The 15236-nt window shown below is 51.4% G+C and overlaps 3 protein-coding genes across 3 annotated transcripts; 1 reads left to right on the top strand and 2 right to left on the bottom strand.

Annotated features, from left to right (window-relative positions):
- Positions 1–23: 23 nt before the first annotated feature.
- Positions 24–5051, bottom strand: NEUTE1DRAFT_92658 (uncharacterized protein; the record flags this gene model as incomplete). The annotated part of the gene is made up of 7 exons (XM_009858704.1): positions 24–867; positions 958–3400; positions 3453–3576; positions 3627–4276; positions 4343–4438; positions 4568–4806; positions 4930–5051. The coding sequence occupies 7 exons, from the start codon at positions 5049–5051 to the stop codon at positions 456–458; spliced, it is 4086 nt and encodes a 1361-aa protein (XP_009857006.1).
- A 4851-nt stretch (positions 5052–9902) lies between these two features.
- NEUTE1DRAFT_106316 (uncharacterized protein) lies at positions 9903–11861 on the bottom strand (the record flags this gene model as incomplete). Its single annotated transcript, XM_009858703.1, has 3 exons — positions 9903–10796; positions 10848–11357; positions 11697–11861. 3 exons carry the CDS (start codon positions 11859–11861, stop codon positions 9903–9905), a joined length of 1569 nt encoding a protein of 522 aa, XP_009857005.1.
- Positions 11862–12941: 1080 nt separating this feature from the next.
- Positions 12942–15192, top strand: NEUTE1DRAFT_133803 (uncharacterized protein; the record flags this gene model as incomplete). The annotated part of the gene is made up of 4 exons (XM_009858702.1): positions 12942–13206; positions 13308–13607; positions 13980–14048; positions 14144–15192. 4 exons carry the CDS (start codon positions 12942–12944, stop codon positions 15190–15192), a joined length of 1683 nt encoding a protein of 560 aa, XP_009857004.1.
- Between the last annotated feature and the right edge of the window lie 44 nt (positions 15193–15236).

Genomic DNA, 15236 nt, shown 5'->3' with positions numbered 1-15236 from the left:
CTTGTTTTGGGCGCTGGGTTTATGTCGGTTCATAAGGTAGATAAAATTGCACACCCAAGGCTGCTTGCTTTGCTGATTTCCGCACGCGAAGCCTACCAATCACCTAGAAATCTCTCTCAACCCACTCGTCGTGTATGTTTCTAGGCTCTCAGTCCGTAACCGGCAAGATGATAATGTCCCTAAGCTCGAAAATGTACGCGTGTACCCAGTAATCGCATGCATACCACTGCCATTTGGGTTTAGACCAGCAGCAAAACCCCATAAGAAAACAGAGGAAGTGGCATGACACAGGTATTTAGGCCGTCGTATATAAGTAGTAAGAAAGTAGAAGAGGGGAGCAATATGACATGAAAAGGAACCCATTACATCATTAATCACTTAAATCATCAACCGCATATCAAGATCCATACATCGACATCGTGCATCCACTCTCAAGTTCTTCTTGTTCTTCCCATCTAATCCGTCTTCATCTCATCCGTTGGCAGTGGTGAGCCTAGTGTCACCTCCGGGCTGCGACGCAGCCTCATCGCTTCCACGTAGCTCGTAGCAGCTAAAGGTGTTCCAGTCGACTGCGGCTCCTTGGATAGGTTCCCATCAGCATCACCCATTTCCTTGTCGATCCTTTCTTCTTGGACCTTCGACGGGACAATTTGATTCTCCGATGTTGGCTCGGTTGCAGATGCCTGTCTAGGTAAATATGACGAAGAAGGGGGCAGATATGCCTCTGATGGTGGCTGTGGGAGAGGTGCTTGGATTTCTGATCCAGTAATCTCTTGCTCAGGCGCGTCCCTGCCAATACTGGCAAGCATTGCTTCATTCTCCAACACGGAGTCGGCGACTAGCTTGAGATTTTGTGCGTCCCTGGCGCTGAGGCCTTGCTGTTTAATAGGCTCTGGCTCTGGATGATCTCTTGGTAGGGTTTGGATATGAGGAGGCGGCGGTAGCGCGTGCGCGGACTCTCGGCGCCGATTAATCTCAAGCTCAATATCGAGCTCTTTTCCCTTGTCGGTGCTTGCAGTGGTGGGTGTCTTTGTGGCTAAAGAGTCCTTCCTGGTGGTTGCGCTGCTGCTGCCCGCCGTCTTTGGCGTGGACGGGACGATGACATTCAAAACGCAATCGTCCAAATGCTCGTAGAATTCTTGCGCGGTAGGAAACTGACTTTGGCAGATGCTACATCTGGCGCCAACCCCACCGGACCGCCCCCCGGTGGTCAGTATTAACTTTCTACTATTTGGTGGTGTCTGTTCAACGTTGTGCACGGCGGTCAAGTGGCGTTTGAACACATCGGCCCGGTTGAAAGCCTTCTCATATGCCGTCCCAGCTCCAGGACAAAAGGGGCATACCATGGTGCCCTTGTAATGCGTCAGCGCATGTCTGTTTTTGTCATACTTTCTGGCAAATCCCTTGATGTGGTACTCGCAGGACTCTATAGGGCACTTCTCGGGTCTTTCTTCCATGTGTGTGAGCATATGCGCCGTGAGATCCTTAAACACTCGGCCGCATTCAGGAATAGGACAACGGTTTCGAGCAGATGAGGTCGCGCTGGGCGGATGTGATGACTCATCGGCTTTCAACCCCGGGTTGGGAGCAAGGAAAACTCCCTGGCCGCCTTGCATTATGAGTTGCGGCGGCCCAGTAGCGCCAAGCCTGTCAATTGAAGGCATTAATAACGGCGGACCATGGTGTGGTTGTGATGGAGGAGCTGGGGCAAGACGTGGTATTTCCAACACTGGAGCATGTTGTTCAGTCGGTGACATAAAGTCATGCATCGACTTGAAGTCTTGTGTCTCATCTTCACCACTTGAGGCGTCATCCTGATCCTGAATATCGATGGACTGCCGAACCTCACGCATCCAGTCCTTGAGAATCGCCATGGGCGGCCAGTCTCCGCTTGCTTTGCCCCCTCGATGAGGGTTGAAATGCGCTCTCCTCAGATGTGCAGCGGCATTGTAGTAGGCTCCATATCGTTTCTGTGTTACGCATGCCTTACACTTTGCCAACGGAACGACGGGTAACGGGGAGCCTGGCTCGTGCGGTTCCGTGCATACCCACCTCTTAACCAATGCAGCGTGTTTCGAATCGTTGTGCCTCCGAAGTTCATGCTCGCCTCGGAACCCCTCTGGATATTCGTTGCACTTCGTACAGTATACTCTTCGTAACGGTGGCCGCTGGTATGACGATCTAATTCTTGCAGCAGCAATGGGTGACGTTGGGCCTCGGCCACCTGCTCTCATGTATGTTGGGCTTTCAGCAACAGTATGCCGCCTTCCCGCCTCCATCACTTGAGGAGAAGTCAGGATCCGATCTGACTCTCCTGTGAAAACATTGTAAGAAAAAGGCTCCTTCTCTGGTTGGGTTGATATCCTGGAATGCCATGGATTGGCAATCGATCGTGTATCTGGCAGTGGCTTTCTGGCATCTTCCCCCGATCTTGTAATGGGAGGCAGAAGAAATGACCCCGGCTTTGCTGGTGATCTCTGCTTCAGGAACCCATTGAAATAAGATCCTTCTATCTCCCCACTACCAAGATACATCAGAAAGTCCTTGGTGGTTGCGATACCCCGTTCAGCCCACGTGCCCCTTTCCAATACAGTGGCTGCGGAAGTCAATAGCTCGCGGTCACCATGACTCATCTCAATGTCAGACCCGTCAAGCAGCATAGGCGCGGACCAAGTAAATATGCTCACCAGCGCTTTGTACACGGCATGCATGGCAGGAACGCCTTGCTGAGAAGGGGAAGTTATCCGTGATTGCGCCATTCGGTCCACCAACAAAGTCCTCACTACACTGAATATGCATAGTGAGTAGAAAATGGCGAGCCAGCTCCGGGGATCCGGTATTGTAGGTCGCATTGTCTGGGCTTCAAAGGCCTGGAGAAATTGTGTCATGCAGTTGTATAACACACGGAAGCGACCGCACGTGTCCACATCGTCGAAGACCACATGGCTTCCGGGGCTCGTCATCTCTCCGTGAATTGCGGGTTCCGGCTGCTGGAAGTCGTAGAAAAGCGTTTCACGAAGCAGAAGCTTGGCGCGATATAGGACAGGGTAGGTCGTCACTTCGTGCATCCGTCCGTCTGAGATCGAGCCGCTCAAGTGTAGCAGTTTCCAAAAGTTGTACATGGTCCCATTCAGGTTCCAACTAGAGGCGAGAACGTTTAGAACAGGGGGTGACCGTTCAACGGGTTCCTGAGAGAACGAAGCGAGTGTTGGATTGGCGAGCGGCAGGTTCGAGAGGTCGTCTGTCCACCAAAAGCGATCATTGAAATCCAAATGAGCCTTTACCATGCTGGTGACATCTGGGCCAACAGCGTAACCTCTGTCCAAGAATTCGTTCATGCTGCGGCGAATAGCAAGAGGAGAAGTCATGGGCGTCTGCATCTGTCTGGGTGACAGATAGGCTGGAAGATCGATCAGCAGTTGAGGTATCACGTATGGCAGTATTCCACGTACCTGGAAGCATAATGTCGGTGAGATTGCTCAGTGATCCTCGAAAACACCCAAGGGCTCCCCAGAAATCATTATTCGGAGAGCTTGCGATGTCGGGGCAGAACGCACAGGGATCATTGGAATCGCACTGTACAATTTAGTCGATAGTTCCGTGTATCGCAGGGGAAATTTACTCACGCTCTTCTTCATCGTTCTACACCGTAGACAGGGCCCATTTTCCCTCAGAAGTCGAAGCTCTCCTATGGACTCCAATCGTGGCTGGCCTACTCGGCTACGCTTCAGGGGCGGAAGTAACGGGTCAACCTCGGAGTCGACCGAGCCTCTGGGAGGTCCAGGAGGCTTCTCCGGAACAAAAGAATAGCTCTTAAGGGCTTCGCGGTGATCCTTTGGTTGGCTACTCGTTGCCAGGGGGGCAAGCTGGAGACCCGAGTTAGGACGAGGGAGGTGGTGATATGAAGAGGGTGGCTTGTGATATTCTCCATTATAGCTCGCACTCAACGGCTCAGGGAAGATCATGGGCGGGGTGCCACCGAAGGAGAGACCTGAGTCCCTCTTGTACACGGCCGCGTGCTCTTTAACATGCTGGTCCCGGTCATCTGGATGAGGATATCCGTAGATGTAATGTGTGCAACGTTCATCCCAGCACTTGTGGGAGTGGTGTTGACGGAAAGCCAGTGGCAAGCTGTCGCGCAACCGAACGGCTTTGCAGACGGGATCGTGATGTGACAAATTCCTGTCTAGCCAAGCGGCATACCCTTCCGGTGCTTGGTCGCGATAGAACGCGTACTTGAGCACGTCAACGAATCTGGGGTCACCGAGATCGACGCCTAATGGCAACACAGATGGGTTTAGAACAGATTCAAGACAAAACGGGCGGGACGATGGTGACCTACCGTGCTCAAGACATGCACTTTCGATACATTCGCACTGATACTGAAGTGATCTCGCTTCCTCGATGTCAGACAAGACGGGAATCTTGTCAGACAATACTGTTTACGGCGCCATCAGCACGGGTGGCGCTTGGGTCGGTCCCACAAACCGGGACGTGAAGCTAATAAAACATGACGGGATAATGGATGTAATGAGATGAAGAAAGGTAGAGGGGCGGAAAGGCTTACGATTCTCGTCGGCATATGCGCGCAGGACACGGTACTTATGGCGCAACATGTCAAGCTCCACCTTGATGTTGGGTCCATATTTCTGAGGAAGAAGAGCGGCCAGCTTGGCCTGGATCTCGGCTTGTTGGTCGAGTAAGTGCTTAATGGCGGGATCCAGGGATGGGCCATAGGGCACAGAAGAAGGTGGCGGCGCAGATGGATGAAGATGAGCGTGGGCGTGGGCGTGAGGATGTGCGTGACTGTGAGGATGAGCCACCTGTTGAGGTGCAGCTACGGAGGCTGCAACGGGGCCGGGGCCGGTACCGATAGCCGGATTGTGCCCGGGGCCGGGACCAGGGCCCAGAGGTGGTGCAAGGACCGACGGTGGAGGTGGGGGCGGCGGCGCAGTTAATGAGTTACGATGGTCCGGGCGCGAGAGGGCCGGCGACTGGACCGGTTGCGCTGGCGCCGGAGGCGGAGGGGGTGCGATATGTTCGGTGGCCATGGCGCGTGTGGATGAACAATAGCGTTGGGATTGGGGCCGGCGCTAAAGATGACTGCCGACCAGGTCGCACTGCCGGGTGCGTAAGAGATGAGGCGAGCAAGATTGAGAACTGAAAGCCTCCAGACCCGACAACAACAGTGATAGCGACGGGCTTGCGCGCCCAACAGGCAAAGCGGTGCGAGACTGAGAAAAATACCGAGCACACCGAAGTCCCGTCTGGATGAAGTCCCCTCTGGATACTGCCGATGGCCCTGGGCAACCAGTGTTGCACCAGCTTCAGCTTGAAAGCCCACCAGCGAACTTTTTCCAATCTTCACGCATCAACAAGGGCCTTTGTGAGTTGAATTGCGCAACATGGTAGAGACGAGACGAAGGGCTGTGACGGACTGCGGCTTGTGGAAGCTGGGGTGTTTGGGCAGCCAGCTGCGTTGCATCACAAGGACATTCTGCTGGCGCGGACGTCGGAGCGGTACGGGGTGGTTGACGGTAAGTAGTCGGTGCTGTACGGGAGACGGAGGAAGGAATCCAGCGGATGGGCCGATGGGGAAGCGGATGGAGAAGCGGGGAGGCGGAGATAGGTGACGGGGAGGCGCGACGACGGGGGTCCTGGCCGATGGAGAAAAGTGGAGGATTTTGTTGGGTGAATGTTCGGTGCGGTGCCGTGTGGGTTTTCCGGAACTGATGTGCGTGGGCGGGTTGAAGGAAAGCTCGCTGCAGGGCCTCGGGCTGCTCAGCCTCAGGCAACGGAGATGGTTCCTCCTTGTTGAGGAGAGCACGTAAAAAATGTGGACGAGTCCCCACGAGGGACAGGACGACAAACGTAGATTTTTTTTTTTTTTTTTTTTTCCCAGATGACGAGCTACTAGCCAGTGCAGTGGGATGGAAGTCAAGCGGGATGTGCGAGTCCAGTCTCCCGCACTTTCATATGGCTTGTCTGCCTGCCTGCCCCGGAGAACTGCACTACTACCAAGGTAGGGTAGATGGATGATCACAAGTCTTGAGCGGGAAGGTAGTGACCGCGGGCTGAGCTGATGCCCTGGGGCTGTCACGGTCCGAACGCTGCTGACAAGTCTTGTTCTCTCTTGGCTGTGACTGCCGCCGGCGCTTGTTTCTACCTCTGTCTGGGCTTCCATTTGGAAGGTACTTTGTCTCAAATGCCTGATCGGTCTTTTCTTTCTCCCCATGAGGAGCTTTTCCTGGGTGCCCGTGTAAACCGAATGGAAGGCGGCAATTGTACGAGGGGGAGGAACAGAGACAAAGAGTGTAGGGTAGCTAGAATGTGGGAGGAGCACTCATTGGAAAGCTCTCAAAGGTATGGTAGGCACGTTTGACATGATTCACTACGATAAGGACTATTAACTCAACCGCGTTTCATCAGCCCCAGGTTTCTTGCGGCCACCTTCAGCCAATGGAGGAGTCGGAGGATGTGAAGACGTCGCAAGATTTCCTCTCGGATCCTGGGCTTCATGTTCCTTGATAGCCAGATCAGCGCCATGGTCTGCAGGTAGAGATGCATCCAAGCTGCCGACTATTTGACAGCTAGGCACAGCTGGAGGGTTCTGGACGCAGCCAGAGCTTCAGGTTTTCTCTGGCTGATATAGCTAGAATCATCAGGCCACCCGACCAAGACCTGTTGACCTAACGAGTCTAAGCATTTCTGATTTTCCCGTCTCTTTCTTTCTTTCACACCTGCCTCTACTCCTGTCCTTCCATCCTGTGTGTAAATCTCCGTCCTTTGGAGGACACGGCTACTCTCGGACTGGATGCTCTAGTCAAATCCTCAAGCTCAGCTTGGACGCGCATGCGTATGCCACCACCATATCCACTCACTCCCTGATCCATCCATCCCGCTGCACAGCTCACCTGCTGCATGTCTGCAAGTGCAGTCCACTACACATGCACATGTATATTACACCTGAGCTCTCAAAACGACAAATGGGATTTCCACTCGGCTAGCCACTTCCTCCTCATGGAACCCCCCTCTTTCGGCGGGAGAAGCAGAGCCGGTGAAATCGACTGGACGCCTCAACGCCATGGGAGTGAGAGAAACCTAAGAGTCGCGATGTGAAAATGGAACTCGCCGCGATAGGGCTCGCTCACGGAGCCTTGCCGCATCTGGGCTAGCCCACTATGTACATGTGCTGATCTTAGCGAGGTCTCGACGACCGTTGAAAGCGTTCCGCCCGGGCCATGTCCGGCGGGGGGCAAGCTCATTCTCCCGCCCAGGAAGTGGTCAACCATCCAATCAATGACCAGCGTCATTTGGCATTGGGGATGAGAGGTGGATGCCAGCCGTAGTGTACAGTAAAAACCCCTGCTTTTGCTACCCCCCCCCTTTTACTAAAACCCCCCCTTTTGCTAAAGATTTCGGTTGCCCGCATTCCCTCTGGTGGTAAGGACTGCTAACTGCTAATTGCAATGCTGATGGCCCGGATTTGCAAAAGCAGGGGTCTGATTTTGGTGGGAGAATACACTTATACCCTTGTACCGGGGGGGCAGCTGCTTCAGGTGACCCACCTTTTTAGTCCATTGGCAGTCATCCAGTGGCCGGGAGGTTCATCTCTGGTCCGTGCGCATGCACCCTCTTTTGCAAAACCCCCCCTTTTGCTAAAAAATCTGGCTGCCAGAATTGTTTGCAAAAGCAGGGGTTTTTACTGTAGTGCAGAACTCCACTGGAGCTTGCTGTGGGGTAAGAGCTCCGCTTCCCGCTCAGTCCCGCCCGCTCCGTCTTCATCATCGCTTTCATGTGTGACGGAAGGCCCACTGCAACACAACATCATGCTCCATTTCAGCCAGGCAGTCACAGCCTCTGGCCCTCTGCACGCCTCTTGCTAACCAATGCCAACCTTTGTGTCTCTTCGTTGTCTGTTCTCACGGCAGACGCCATTTGCACTGGAGAGAAACGGGTCGGTCTTCGTCTGTCATGACTTCCCGCTGCCAGCTGGCCGGCCATGTTGGCGTCTGACTTGCCCGCGCCTTTAAGACGGCACGTCAACAGAGCTTTCCAAGTTTCGAAAGCTACGACTTTGACGAATTTCAAATCCGCTCTCTCAAGGCAAGTTGTTGGCTCCTTCGCTCGACGCCTAGTCTGAATAGGGGAGACGCATGTAACCCATGGTGCACGTCACATCGGTACAGACGATTACGCATGAGAATAAGAAGCGGTACGGCGGGTTGGAAACTAGGCACCTACCTCTCAATTGATGGGATATGGGTTGGGCGGACAACAGGACGGGTTGTAGGTGGTGATGTTGAGAGGCTTACAGCACTCACTTATGCCCTCCCCGTTCAAACCGTAGCAACGTGGCAGGACAGAGCGTGAACTCTTCCCAATTAGACCCTTGGAGAACCGTCAACAGCCGCGACACCAGGAAACTCTCTCATTGATGGCGACTCTCGTCTTCCGCAACGCAGTCTCAGCTGGTTCCTGGACACCAGTATCCTCGGCACTTCTCGGACTGCCGTGCTTCAACGGCGTGACATCGGCCCATCCTTGAGCAATATGTACCGCTACCTTGCGAGCCTCCATGGTCACATTGAGTTGAGGAGCTGAGTTCCGATACTGGCCAGATCCCACCGAGCAGACTTGGTTCGAGAAGAAACGAACATGTGGATTCTCCCAAGTCATCCGCAAGCGTTCATCTAGATGTCTACAAAGTATTTTTCACAACATCCAACATCATCAACGCCAAAAAGAGACCGGTCAAGAGCAAAGGTGGCTAACTTCACACACAAATACTCAACTCGAGACTGCAGCTAGCCCAAAATCGCAAGTGAACCTAGCGAGTGTGGTCCATGATCCTCCTGCAACAGACCTAATAAGCCCCTCTCCTATCCAAAAACCGTCATTCAATCGCAGTTTTTTACAGACCTCCATCAAATGCGGACGGCCAAGAAGTCTTATCATACGGGGGTGTTATACATACTCCATCCTTAAGATGCTGATTGGCACTTTGGAGACAATAGACAATGTCCCTGTTGATCCCAACCACCCCATTCATTCTCCAACAACACCACGAGCATTCGCTGCGTGGAGTGGTACGAGCTCAACGGTCTTTTAGTTTCTGTCGTTTCAGTCGGACATAATGGGTAAAATGGGCTATTTGACAAGGCTTCTTCTCGTTAATGCTCTGGGAGGCAACAGGGTCGGCGCGGCTGGTTGGCGCCTTGTGCACCCGATAGGTGCGCTCAGCTGGTAACCTTGTCTTTGCGAGCTTCTTGAGACTTTATCACATGATGTACAGCGAGATGATCTCATGTGTCTGCCTTGTTGAGTCACTGAAGGTTTCTTTTTCGTGACTTCATTGTTTCATGTTGTAAGCCTCTCGCGTAAGGAGTATGTCAACGGCATTCCAATTGGATTTGATACGCATGTCCACACTCTTATTACTCACTCGCTCTAACGGATGACCTTCGAGTTACCATCTCCAGGCCGTTACTCAGCCGCCCATGCATTATTGCACCTGCTTACACCCGGGTTGGTCAACTTTCAGACTCCGTTTGTGTCAGCATGGGGCCAAAGAGACGTTCTTCTCTTACTGATAGTGAGTGTTCTTTCCTGAGTGAAGTTTGAGAAGATTGTGTTTCTCGGTTTATGCTAATGGTGTTTCACAGAAGGTTCGAAGCATGGCATCTGGCCAAAGTCGGGCCTCCTCTCGAACGGACGAAGTTGATATTGGATTTGCATAAATATGTGATACTGAAAATACTAAATGTTTCGATGACAGATACACTTCGAGGTGAGGGAGTTTTCCTCGATGTTGAGCGATGAGTTAGGACCATAAGGTGTTGCACTGACGATTTGACTGAAACCCATGATATTGATATGTGCTAACCTAGGTTGTTACTTGTTCATAATTCCATGGACTTGTCGAGCGCCTCCTGCAGCATGGATATCACTTCGACATAGAACTCCTGACAGAATTTCTCGCTCTGCAACCCTTCGATGTTGATGAAAGTCTCGAGACACCGCGTTACCGCCGAGGTGTATTCGGGTCCCGCTTCTGCGAGAACCGCGCCCTCGAATCCCTTACCGAGTTTGTGTTTCTCCATGTAGTCATCCAAACTCATCGCTGCGACGTTTTTGTTTACGGTGTCGCTAGTAGATTGCCCTGCTCCAGGTACAGCAGCACCCTGTTTGTCTGATGTTGACTTCATGTCCAATTCGTTGATTACCCGTCCGAGCATGATCTGTATCAAGATCAGACCAAAGGAGAAGACGGTTGTCTCTCTTTTTCGGGATCTTGGCATGAACCCCGTTGTCCCGGGCATTGCAGAGGAAGCGGCGGACAACGGCATTGACTTCTTGATGAAAGGGCGGTAAGGAAACCCGGATGGGAAATTAGAGTCTAAGGGTTCATCTTCAAGGCGGAACCAGATATCGTCGAGTGTGATGATCCCCGGCAGCCATGGGCTACTGTAGAGGTGAAGGATGTTGACGGCAATGCTGACGGCTAGCTGAAGTTGGTCTTGGAACTCTAGCCAAATTAGAGGTCCGTTACTCCCCTGCTGAAGACGAGCATCATGCATTCGGTTGAGTAGTTGACGCAAGGTCAAACTAGATGGTAAATCGCCCGGTTGCCAGCGAAGAATAGGGGGGGCCTCGGGTATGTGTTGGTCTTTCGACATAAGCGGTGTTGGCGCGTATAGTCCGAACCGGCGCTCAGGATCTTCACGATCCATGATATTTCCATAAAATACCCGCCCATGCTCCGTAGCAGGATGTTTCTCATGCTTTCGAATGAGCTGACATATCCCATCAACAGAACTCGGCGCCGATGTCTTGAATCAGCCCACAGTCTTTTGTTTAGGCTCGATGATTATATCCAAAGAACCTTTGATCAATGCGTTGACTGCCTTCTCCTTACTCGTTATCCTCTGCGCAGCATGCGTTATCAGTGTTTGAAATGCTCGCTTATTCAAACCTTCAGGGAACAGTTGGAGGGTTTCTGATTGCCCCTTTTGTTGTGGTGATTGTCTCGGAGTGTTAGTTGATGATGAACGGATGTTGAGTGTCCTTGGTACGTGGTCGTCGGCTTGACGACTACCGAGGCTGACGATATTAATCGAGAGACTGTACCAGCGCGACGATTCTACCGAAGGCTCAGCTGACATGGAGCCATTTGCATATAGCTCCAACGACACTGAAAAATCCAAATCCTTGGCCATGTCATCCTCAGTGCTGCCGGGATCCATCTCCAAAGGTCTTGGGTTGAGCTTTAAGCATGCATCGTGCGGTCTTGCACAACAGGCTGCTGTAGCTCCATCTAGAGCATTGGAGAGACTTTGTGAAAAATCTCGCAATAACTGGGTGAAGTGCCACTGAGAGCGATGCCGTCGGGGAGGTTCTAAACTTTTGTTGAGACTGACAAGCATGTAGAGGCTTGAGTTGGTCGCTTTGATATTGGCAAGAACAGCATCATAATCTTCTTTCTTGAGAGTGAAAGCTGTCCTCCTTCTGATTCCATGTCGAATGTCGTGTTCAGTGACGAGGGAATTCTACAAGCTACAGTTAGCACCACGCTACCTAGTATCATGCCATGCAGAAGGACATGGCACAGACAGTATCCTCTAATATAGCAACGATGTTGCCTTTGGCCTCAGTATAAAATGGAGGTGTGAGTTAAGATGTTCTCTTCCACGCACCTTGAGGTCTGGGCCAAGTCGCAGCTTTATCGCCAGCTCTGCCACCAGCTGTTGCAGCTCCTTCATCCCGCTCTCGATGGATGAATACGACCGTCCCAGCCGGGTGCGAAGTGCCCGATCGAGGTAGGTTTCCTTCCATTCAGGACCAAAAGGGTCCTCTAACATCCTGTCAATCTTGGAAGTTGGCGCGATGCCCTGAAGAAGCCATTCGCAAGTGCATGTCAGGATGCAATGCTCATTCGTCAAATCCTTTTCCAGAGCATGTAGGAGTCGCACGGCTTGTCTGTAGGTGGCTAGGGCTTTCTTGAAGGTTTGCAGTGTTTTGACTATAATAGGCAGCACTCCCAAAACGGTACCTGCGACTTCTAAACCTGACATTGCCGCCGAGGATGATGTTTATCGGCTTGTGATGTCGTGTGATAGCTCGTAGTGTGTACAATGGCTCACACACGCTTGTGTTGAATGAACATGAAGCGTAGTACGCGGTGCCAGGATAATCGAGCTTGGATGAACAAGAACGCAGCTTACCAACAGTGACCCCTCAATGGGGCAGTTCCGTTATGACGCCAGCCTCATCGTCGAATTTCGAGTCGTACGAATCTGCAGGAAGATTGATGCCTGAACCACATGTTGATAATGCTTTGGGCCGAGACATTTGTTTTCTTTCTATGAACCTGGGTACCTACCATAGCGCGCTACCCGGGTTGTAGAAAAGGATCTCTGGGATGGTCCAGTAACTGTAAAATTCTCTAATGAACTGTATGATTTTGTATTGAAACTTATCCATGGATCAGTTCCATCCTGAAATATCAATACCTAGGGATGTTCTTGTCAGGTAAAACAACCTTGACTATGATCCTTCTAGCGAACTGGTTTTGGGTAGAAATATTTTACTTTAGCGATTCTTTTTGCGATCCTTTTCAAAGGAGGTGATTTTGCTCAAGTAAAATATTTGGGCCTTAGAGAGGAGTTTAAGGTTATCCTGGAGATGGTCTTGCCGTTGCAAACTGATCCATGGATCAGTTCCACATCAAAATCGTCTTGAAGTGTATTTTACAGTCACAAGAACATCCCCAGGATGATTTTCTCAGACCCAGGTGGCGCGCTATGGTAGGTAGGCGCACCTTACAAGACGTAGGTACTTGCCTTCTTTATGACAAAGGCTAGCCCGACAGAGAGCGTCGACGGCAACCCCTTCCGTACACAACGCTTCAAGCGCCATACATCCCGTCCTCGAGGCTCACGATGTCGGAAAAGTTGAAAATAGCGCCTCTTGTTGGTTCAAGTCTCTTGACTCTCAAACACCTAACTGCGGATCTGAAGGGTCACGGCGGGCCGCAGGCTTCCCTGGTCAACTCATCTTTGGCTAGGTTTAAGCTTTGGTCGGCCAGCTCAGGAGCATCCCGGGTCCGAGGAACACGCTCCCTCGAATACAAAGTCCGAGATGCATTGTCTCTCCGCAACCATGTTATCTCCCTACTCAAGGATTTGTGGGATGCCGCGGACGAAGGTACGACAGCTTTCTCATTCTCGATACTGTCTTATGCGTGTGTCCATTATCACTGTCACTCATACGTACTGACTCCCGCTTGCGCATTAATCTTACTACAGCCCGCCGGTCCTTGACAGATGATTTCTCAAGCGGTCAGGATGAAGAGCGCCCATTTCTTGTCGTTGACGACCTGGCCCAGTACTTTTCTAAGAACATTGGCCCGGAGATATCCGTTTTTGATGAATTCCTTGATGATATCAAGCGCATCGTTGACCGCCTTCTTCGACTCACTGTTGTATTCAAAAATCCTACGCCTCACGAACAGGTCTTGCCCATGCACGCGGACAATTTGATCAACCATGTGTCGCATGTACAAATAAAGTTTCCTGGGATTCCAGATTACCTAGCAGAGCGACTGGGTATGTCTCTGTTGATACGCCGCCATTCTTTCCGTGATCGAGAGGAGAGTTTCAACCGCCAGGTCTTAGACGCTGATCACACGCAAGGCCCGAGTCTTTATAGACCAACAAGGGATTGGGTTTCTAGACTTGGGCTCTCCAGAAACCAGAGAAGGACTGCCCAACAGCACGACGACGTAGATGACATTTCAGAAGTCATCACAACTGAGTTACGACTGCCCCCAATTCCAAAGGAATATACTAAAGGGTCGTTCAAGTGCCCGTTCTGCCATTCAGTGGAGTCGATACGCAATCGTCAGGGCTGGAAGTACGGCAGATTCCCGTTCTCTTCTTCAATATTGTGCCAGCGCTGATGTGGAAAACGTTTCACAGGAGGCATGTTTTCAAAGATCTCCAACCATACATCTGCTTATCGAACAGTTGCCCCACGCCAAACAGACTGTATGCCCGCCGGTCAGACTGGGAACAACACAAGCGCCTCCAGCACTGGAAGCTTTGAATGTGTCCATTCGAGTGTTCGGAGCCCATGCACGCAGTGGAGGAATTCGAAGAACATACTACATCCAAACACAAATACGAGGTATCTCGGCAACATTTGGACGGCCTGTTGGAACTGTGTTGCGTTCCTGATCCCACCAAAGCCTGTGGACGATGCATACTTTGCAATCATCAACTCGCCTCAGACAAGCTTCACATCTCACATGTCGCCTCGCACCTTGAACAGCTTGCTCTTCATCCTCTCCCGCTGCTAGATTACGATCATGATCAAAATATCGATGGGTGCGTGGAAGTGGACAATCAGATTGACGATGACAAGTCCAGTAACACCAATGGCGAGTCCGAAGAAGAAGAAAGCGACCAAGGCCAAGTCAATACTGATGACAACGATGAGTATGCAGTCTATGAAGAGAGTGCCGGTGGAAAGGAAGATCCAGAAGACATTCCAGCTCAGTCAGGCTGGAGCATATCTTTCAACATAAAAATGCTGCAGGGGTCAGCCACTACGGTTTTCAAGGCCTATGTCGATCCACAAATATCCAAGCTGCTTGTCGACAAATGGGGTTCCTACCATGGGCTTGTGTCTGAAGATCTCATTCGCAGTCATGAAAAACATGGTCATCAGTTTATTCTCAAAGAGAAGCTCGACGACCAGTATCTATTCGAATACAAGGGAACTTATGTGAGAGGCATCGGACGAATAAAATGGGTATGGTATGAAGATGTGCCGAGGCCCAGTGAGGAGTTGACGTTCGTACATCTTCTCATATGCAGTGATTTACCAGGCGGAATCAACATAATTGTTAAGGACAAGCCGGGAGGGAATTGCACTGTCAAGTCAGTTTCTGTAACGGATACGAAGGCAAAAAGCCGGTTGAGAATTAAATCCAAAACCCTTTGGTACTGCGTAAGTTCACCGTTTAACCCCACCAACATGTTTTCCCGTCATCTAACGGGCTTTGATAGTCTCATTGCGGATATGGCCCCTTGCGTTATGACCGGGACGAATTTTGTCCAGGTTGTCAGCACCGGAGATGTTCTGTGTGTCAAGTTACTACCATCGACTATGACCCTAGAAGCTACCTAAATAGATGACCTTTGCGTTGCCTTGCAAGGCCCTATTAGCCTAAA

This window comes from Neurospora tetrasperma (assembly GCF_000213175.1).
Source record: "Neurospora tetrasperma FGSC 2508 unplaced genomic scaffold NEUTE1scaffold_81, whole genome shotgun sequence".
Taxonomy (NCBI): domain Eukaryota; kingdom Fungi; phylum Ascomycota; class Sordariomycetes; order Sordariales; family Sordariaceae; genus Neurospora; species Neurospora tetrasperma.
This window is presented reverse-complemented; position numbering and strand designations above follow the sequence as displayed.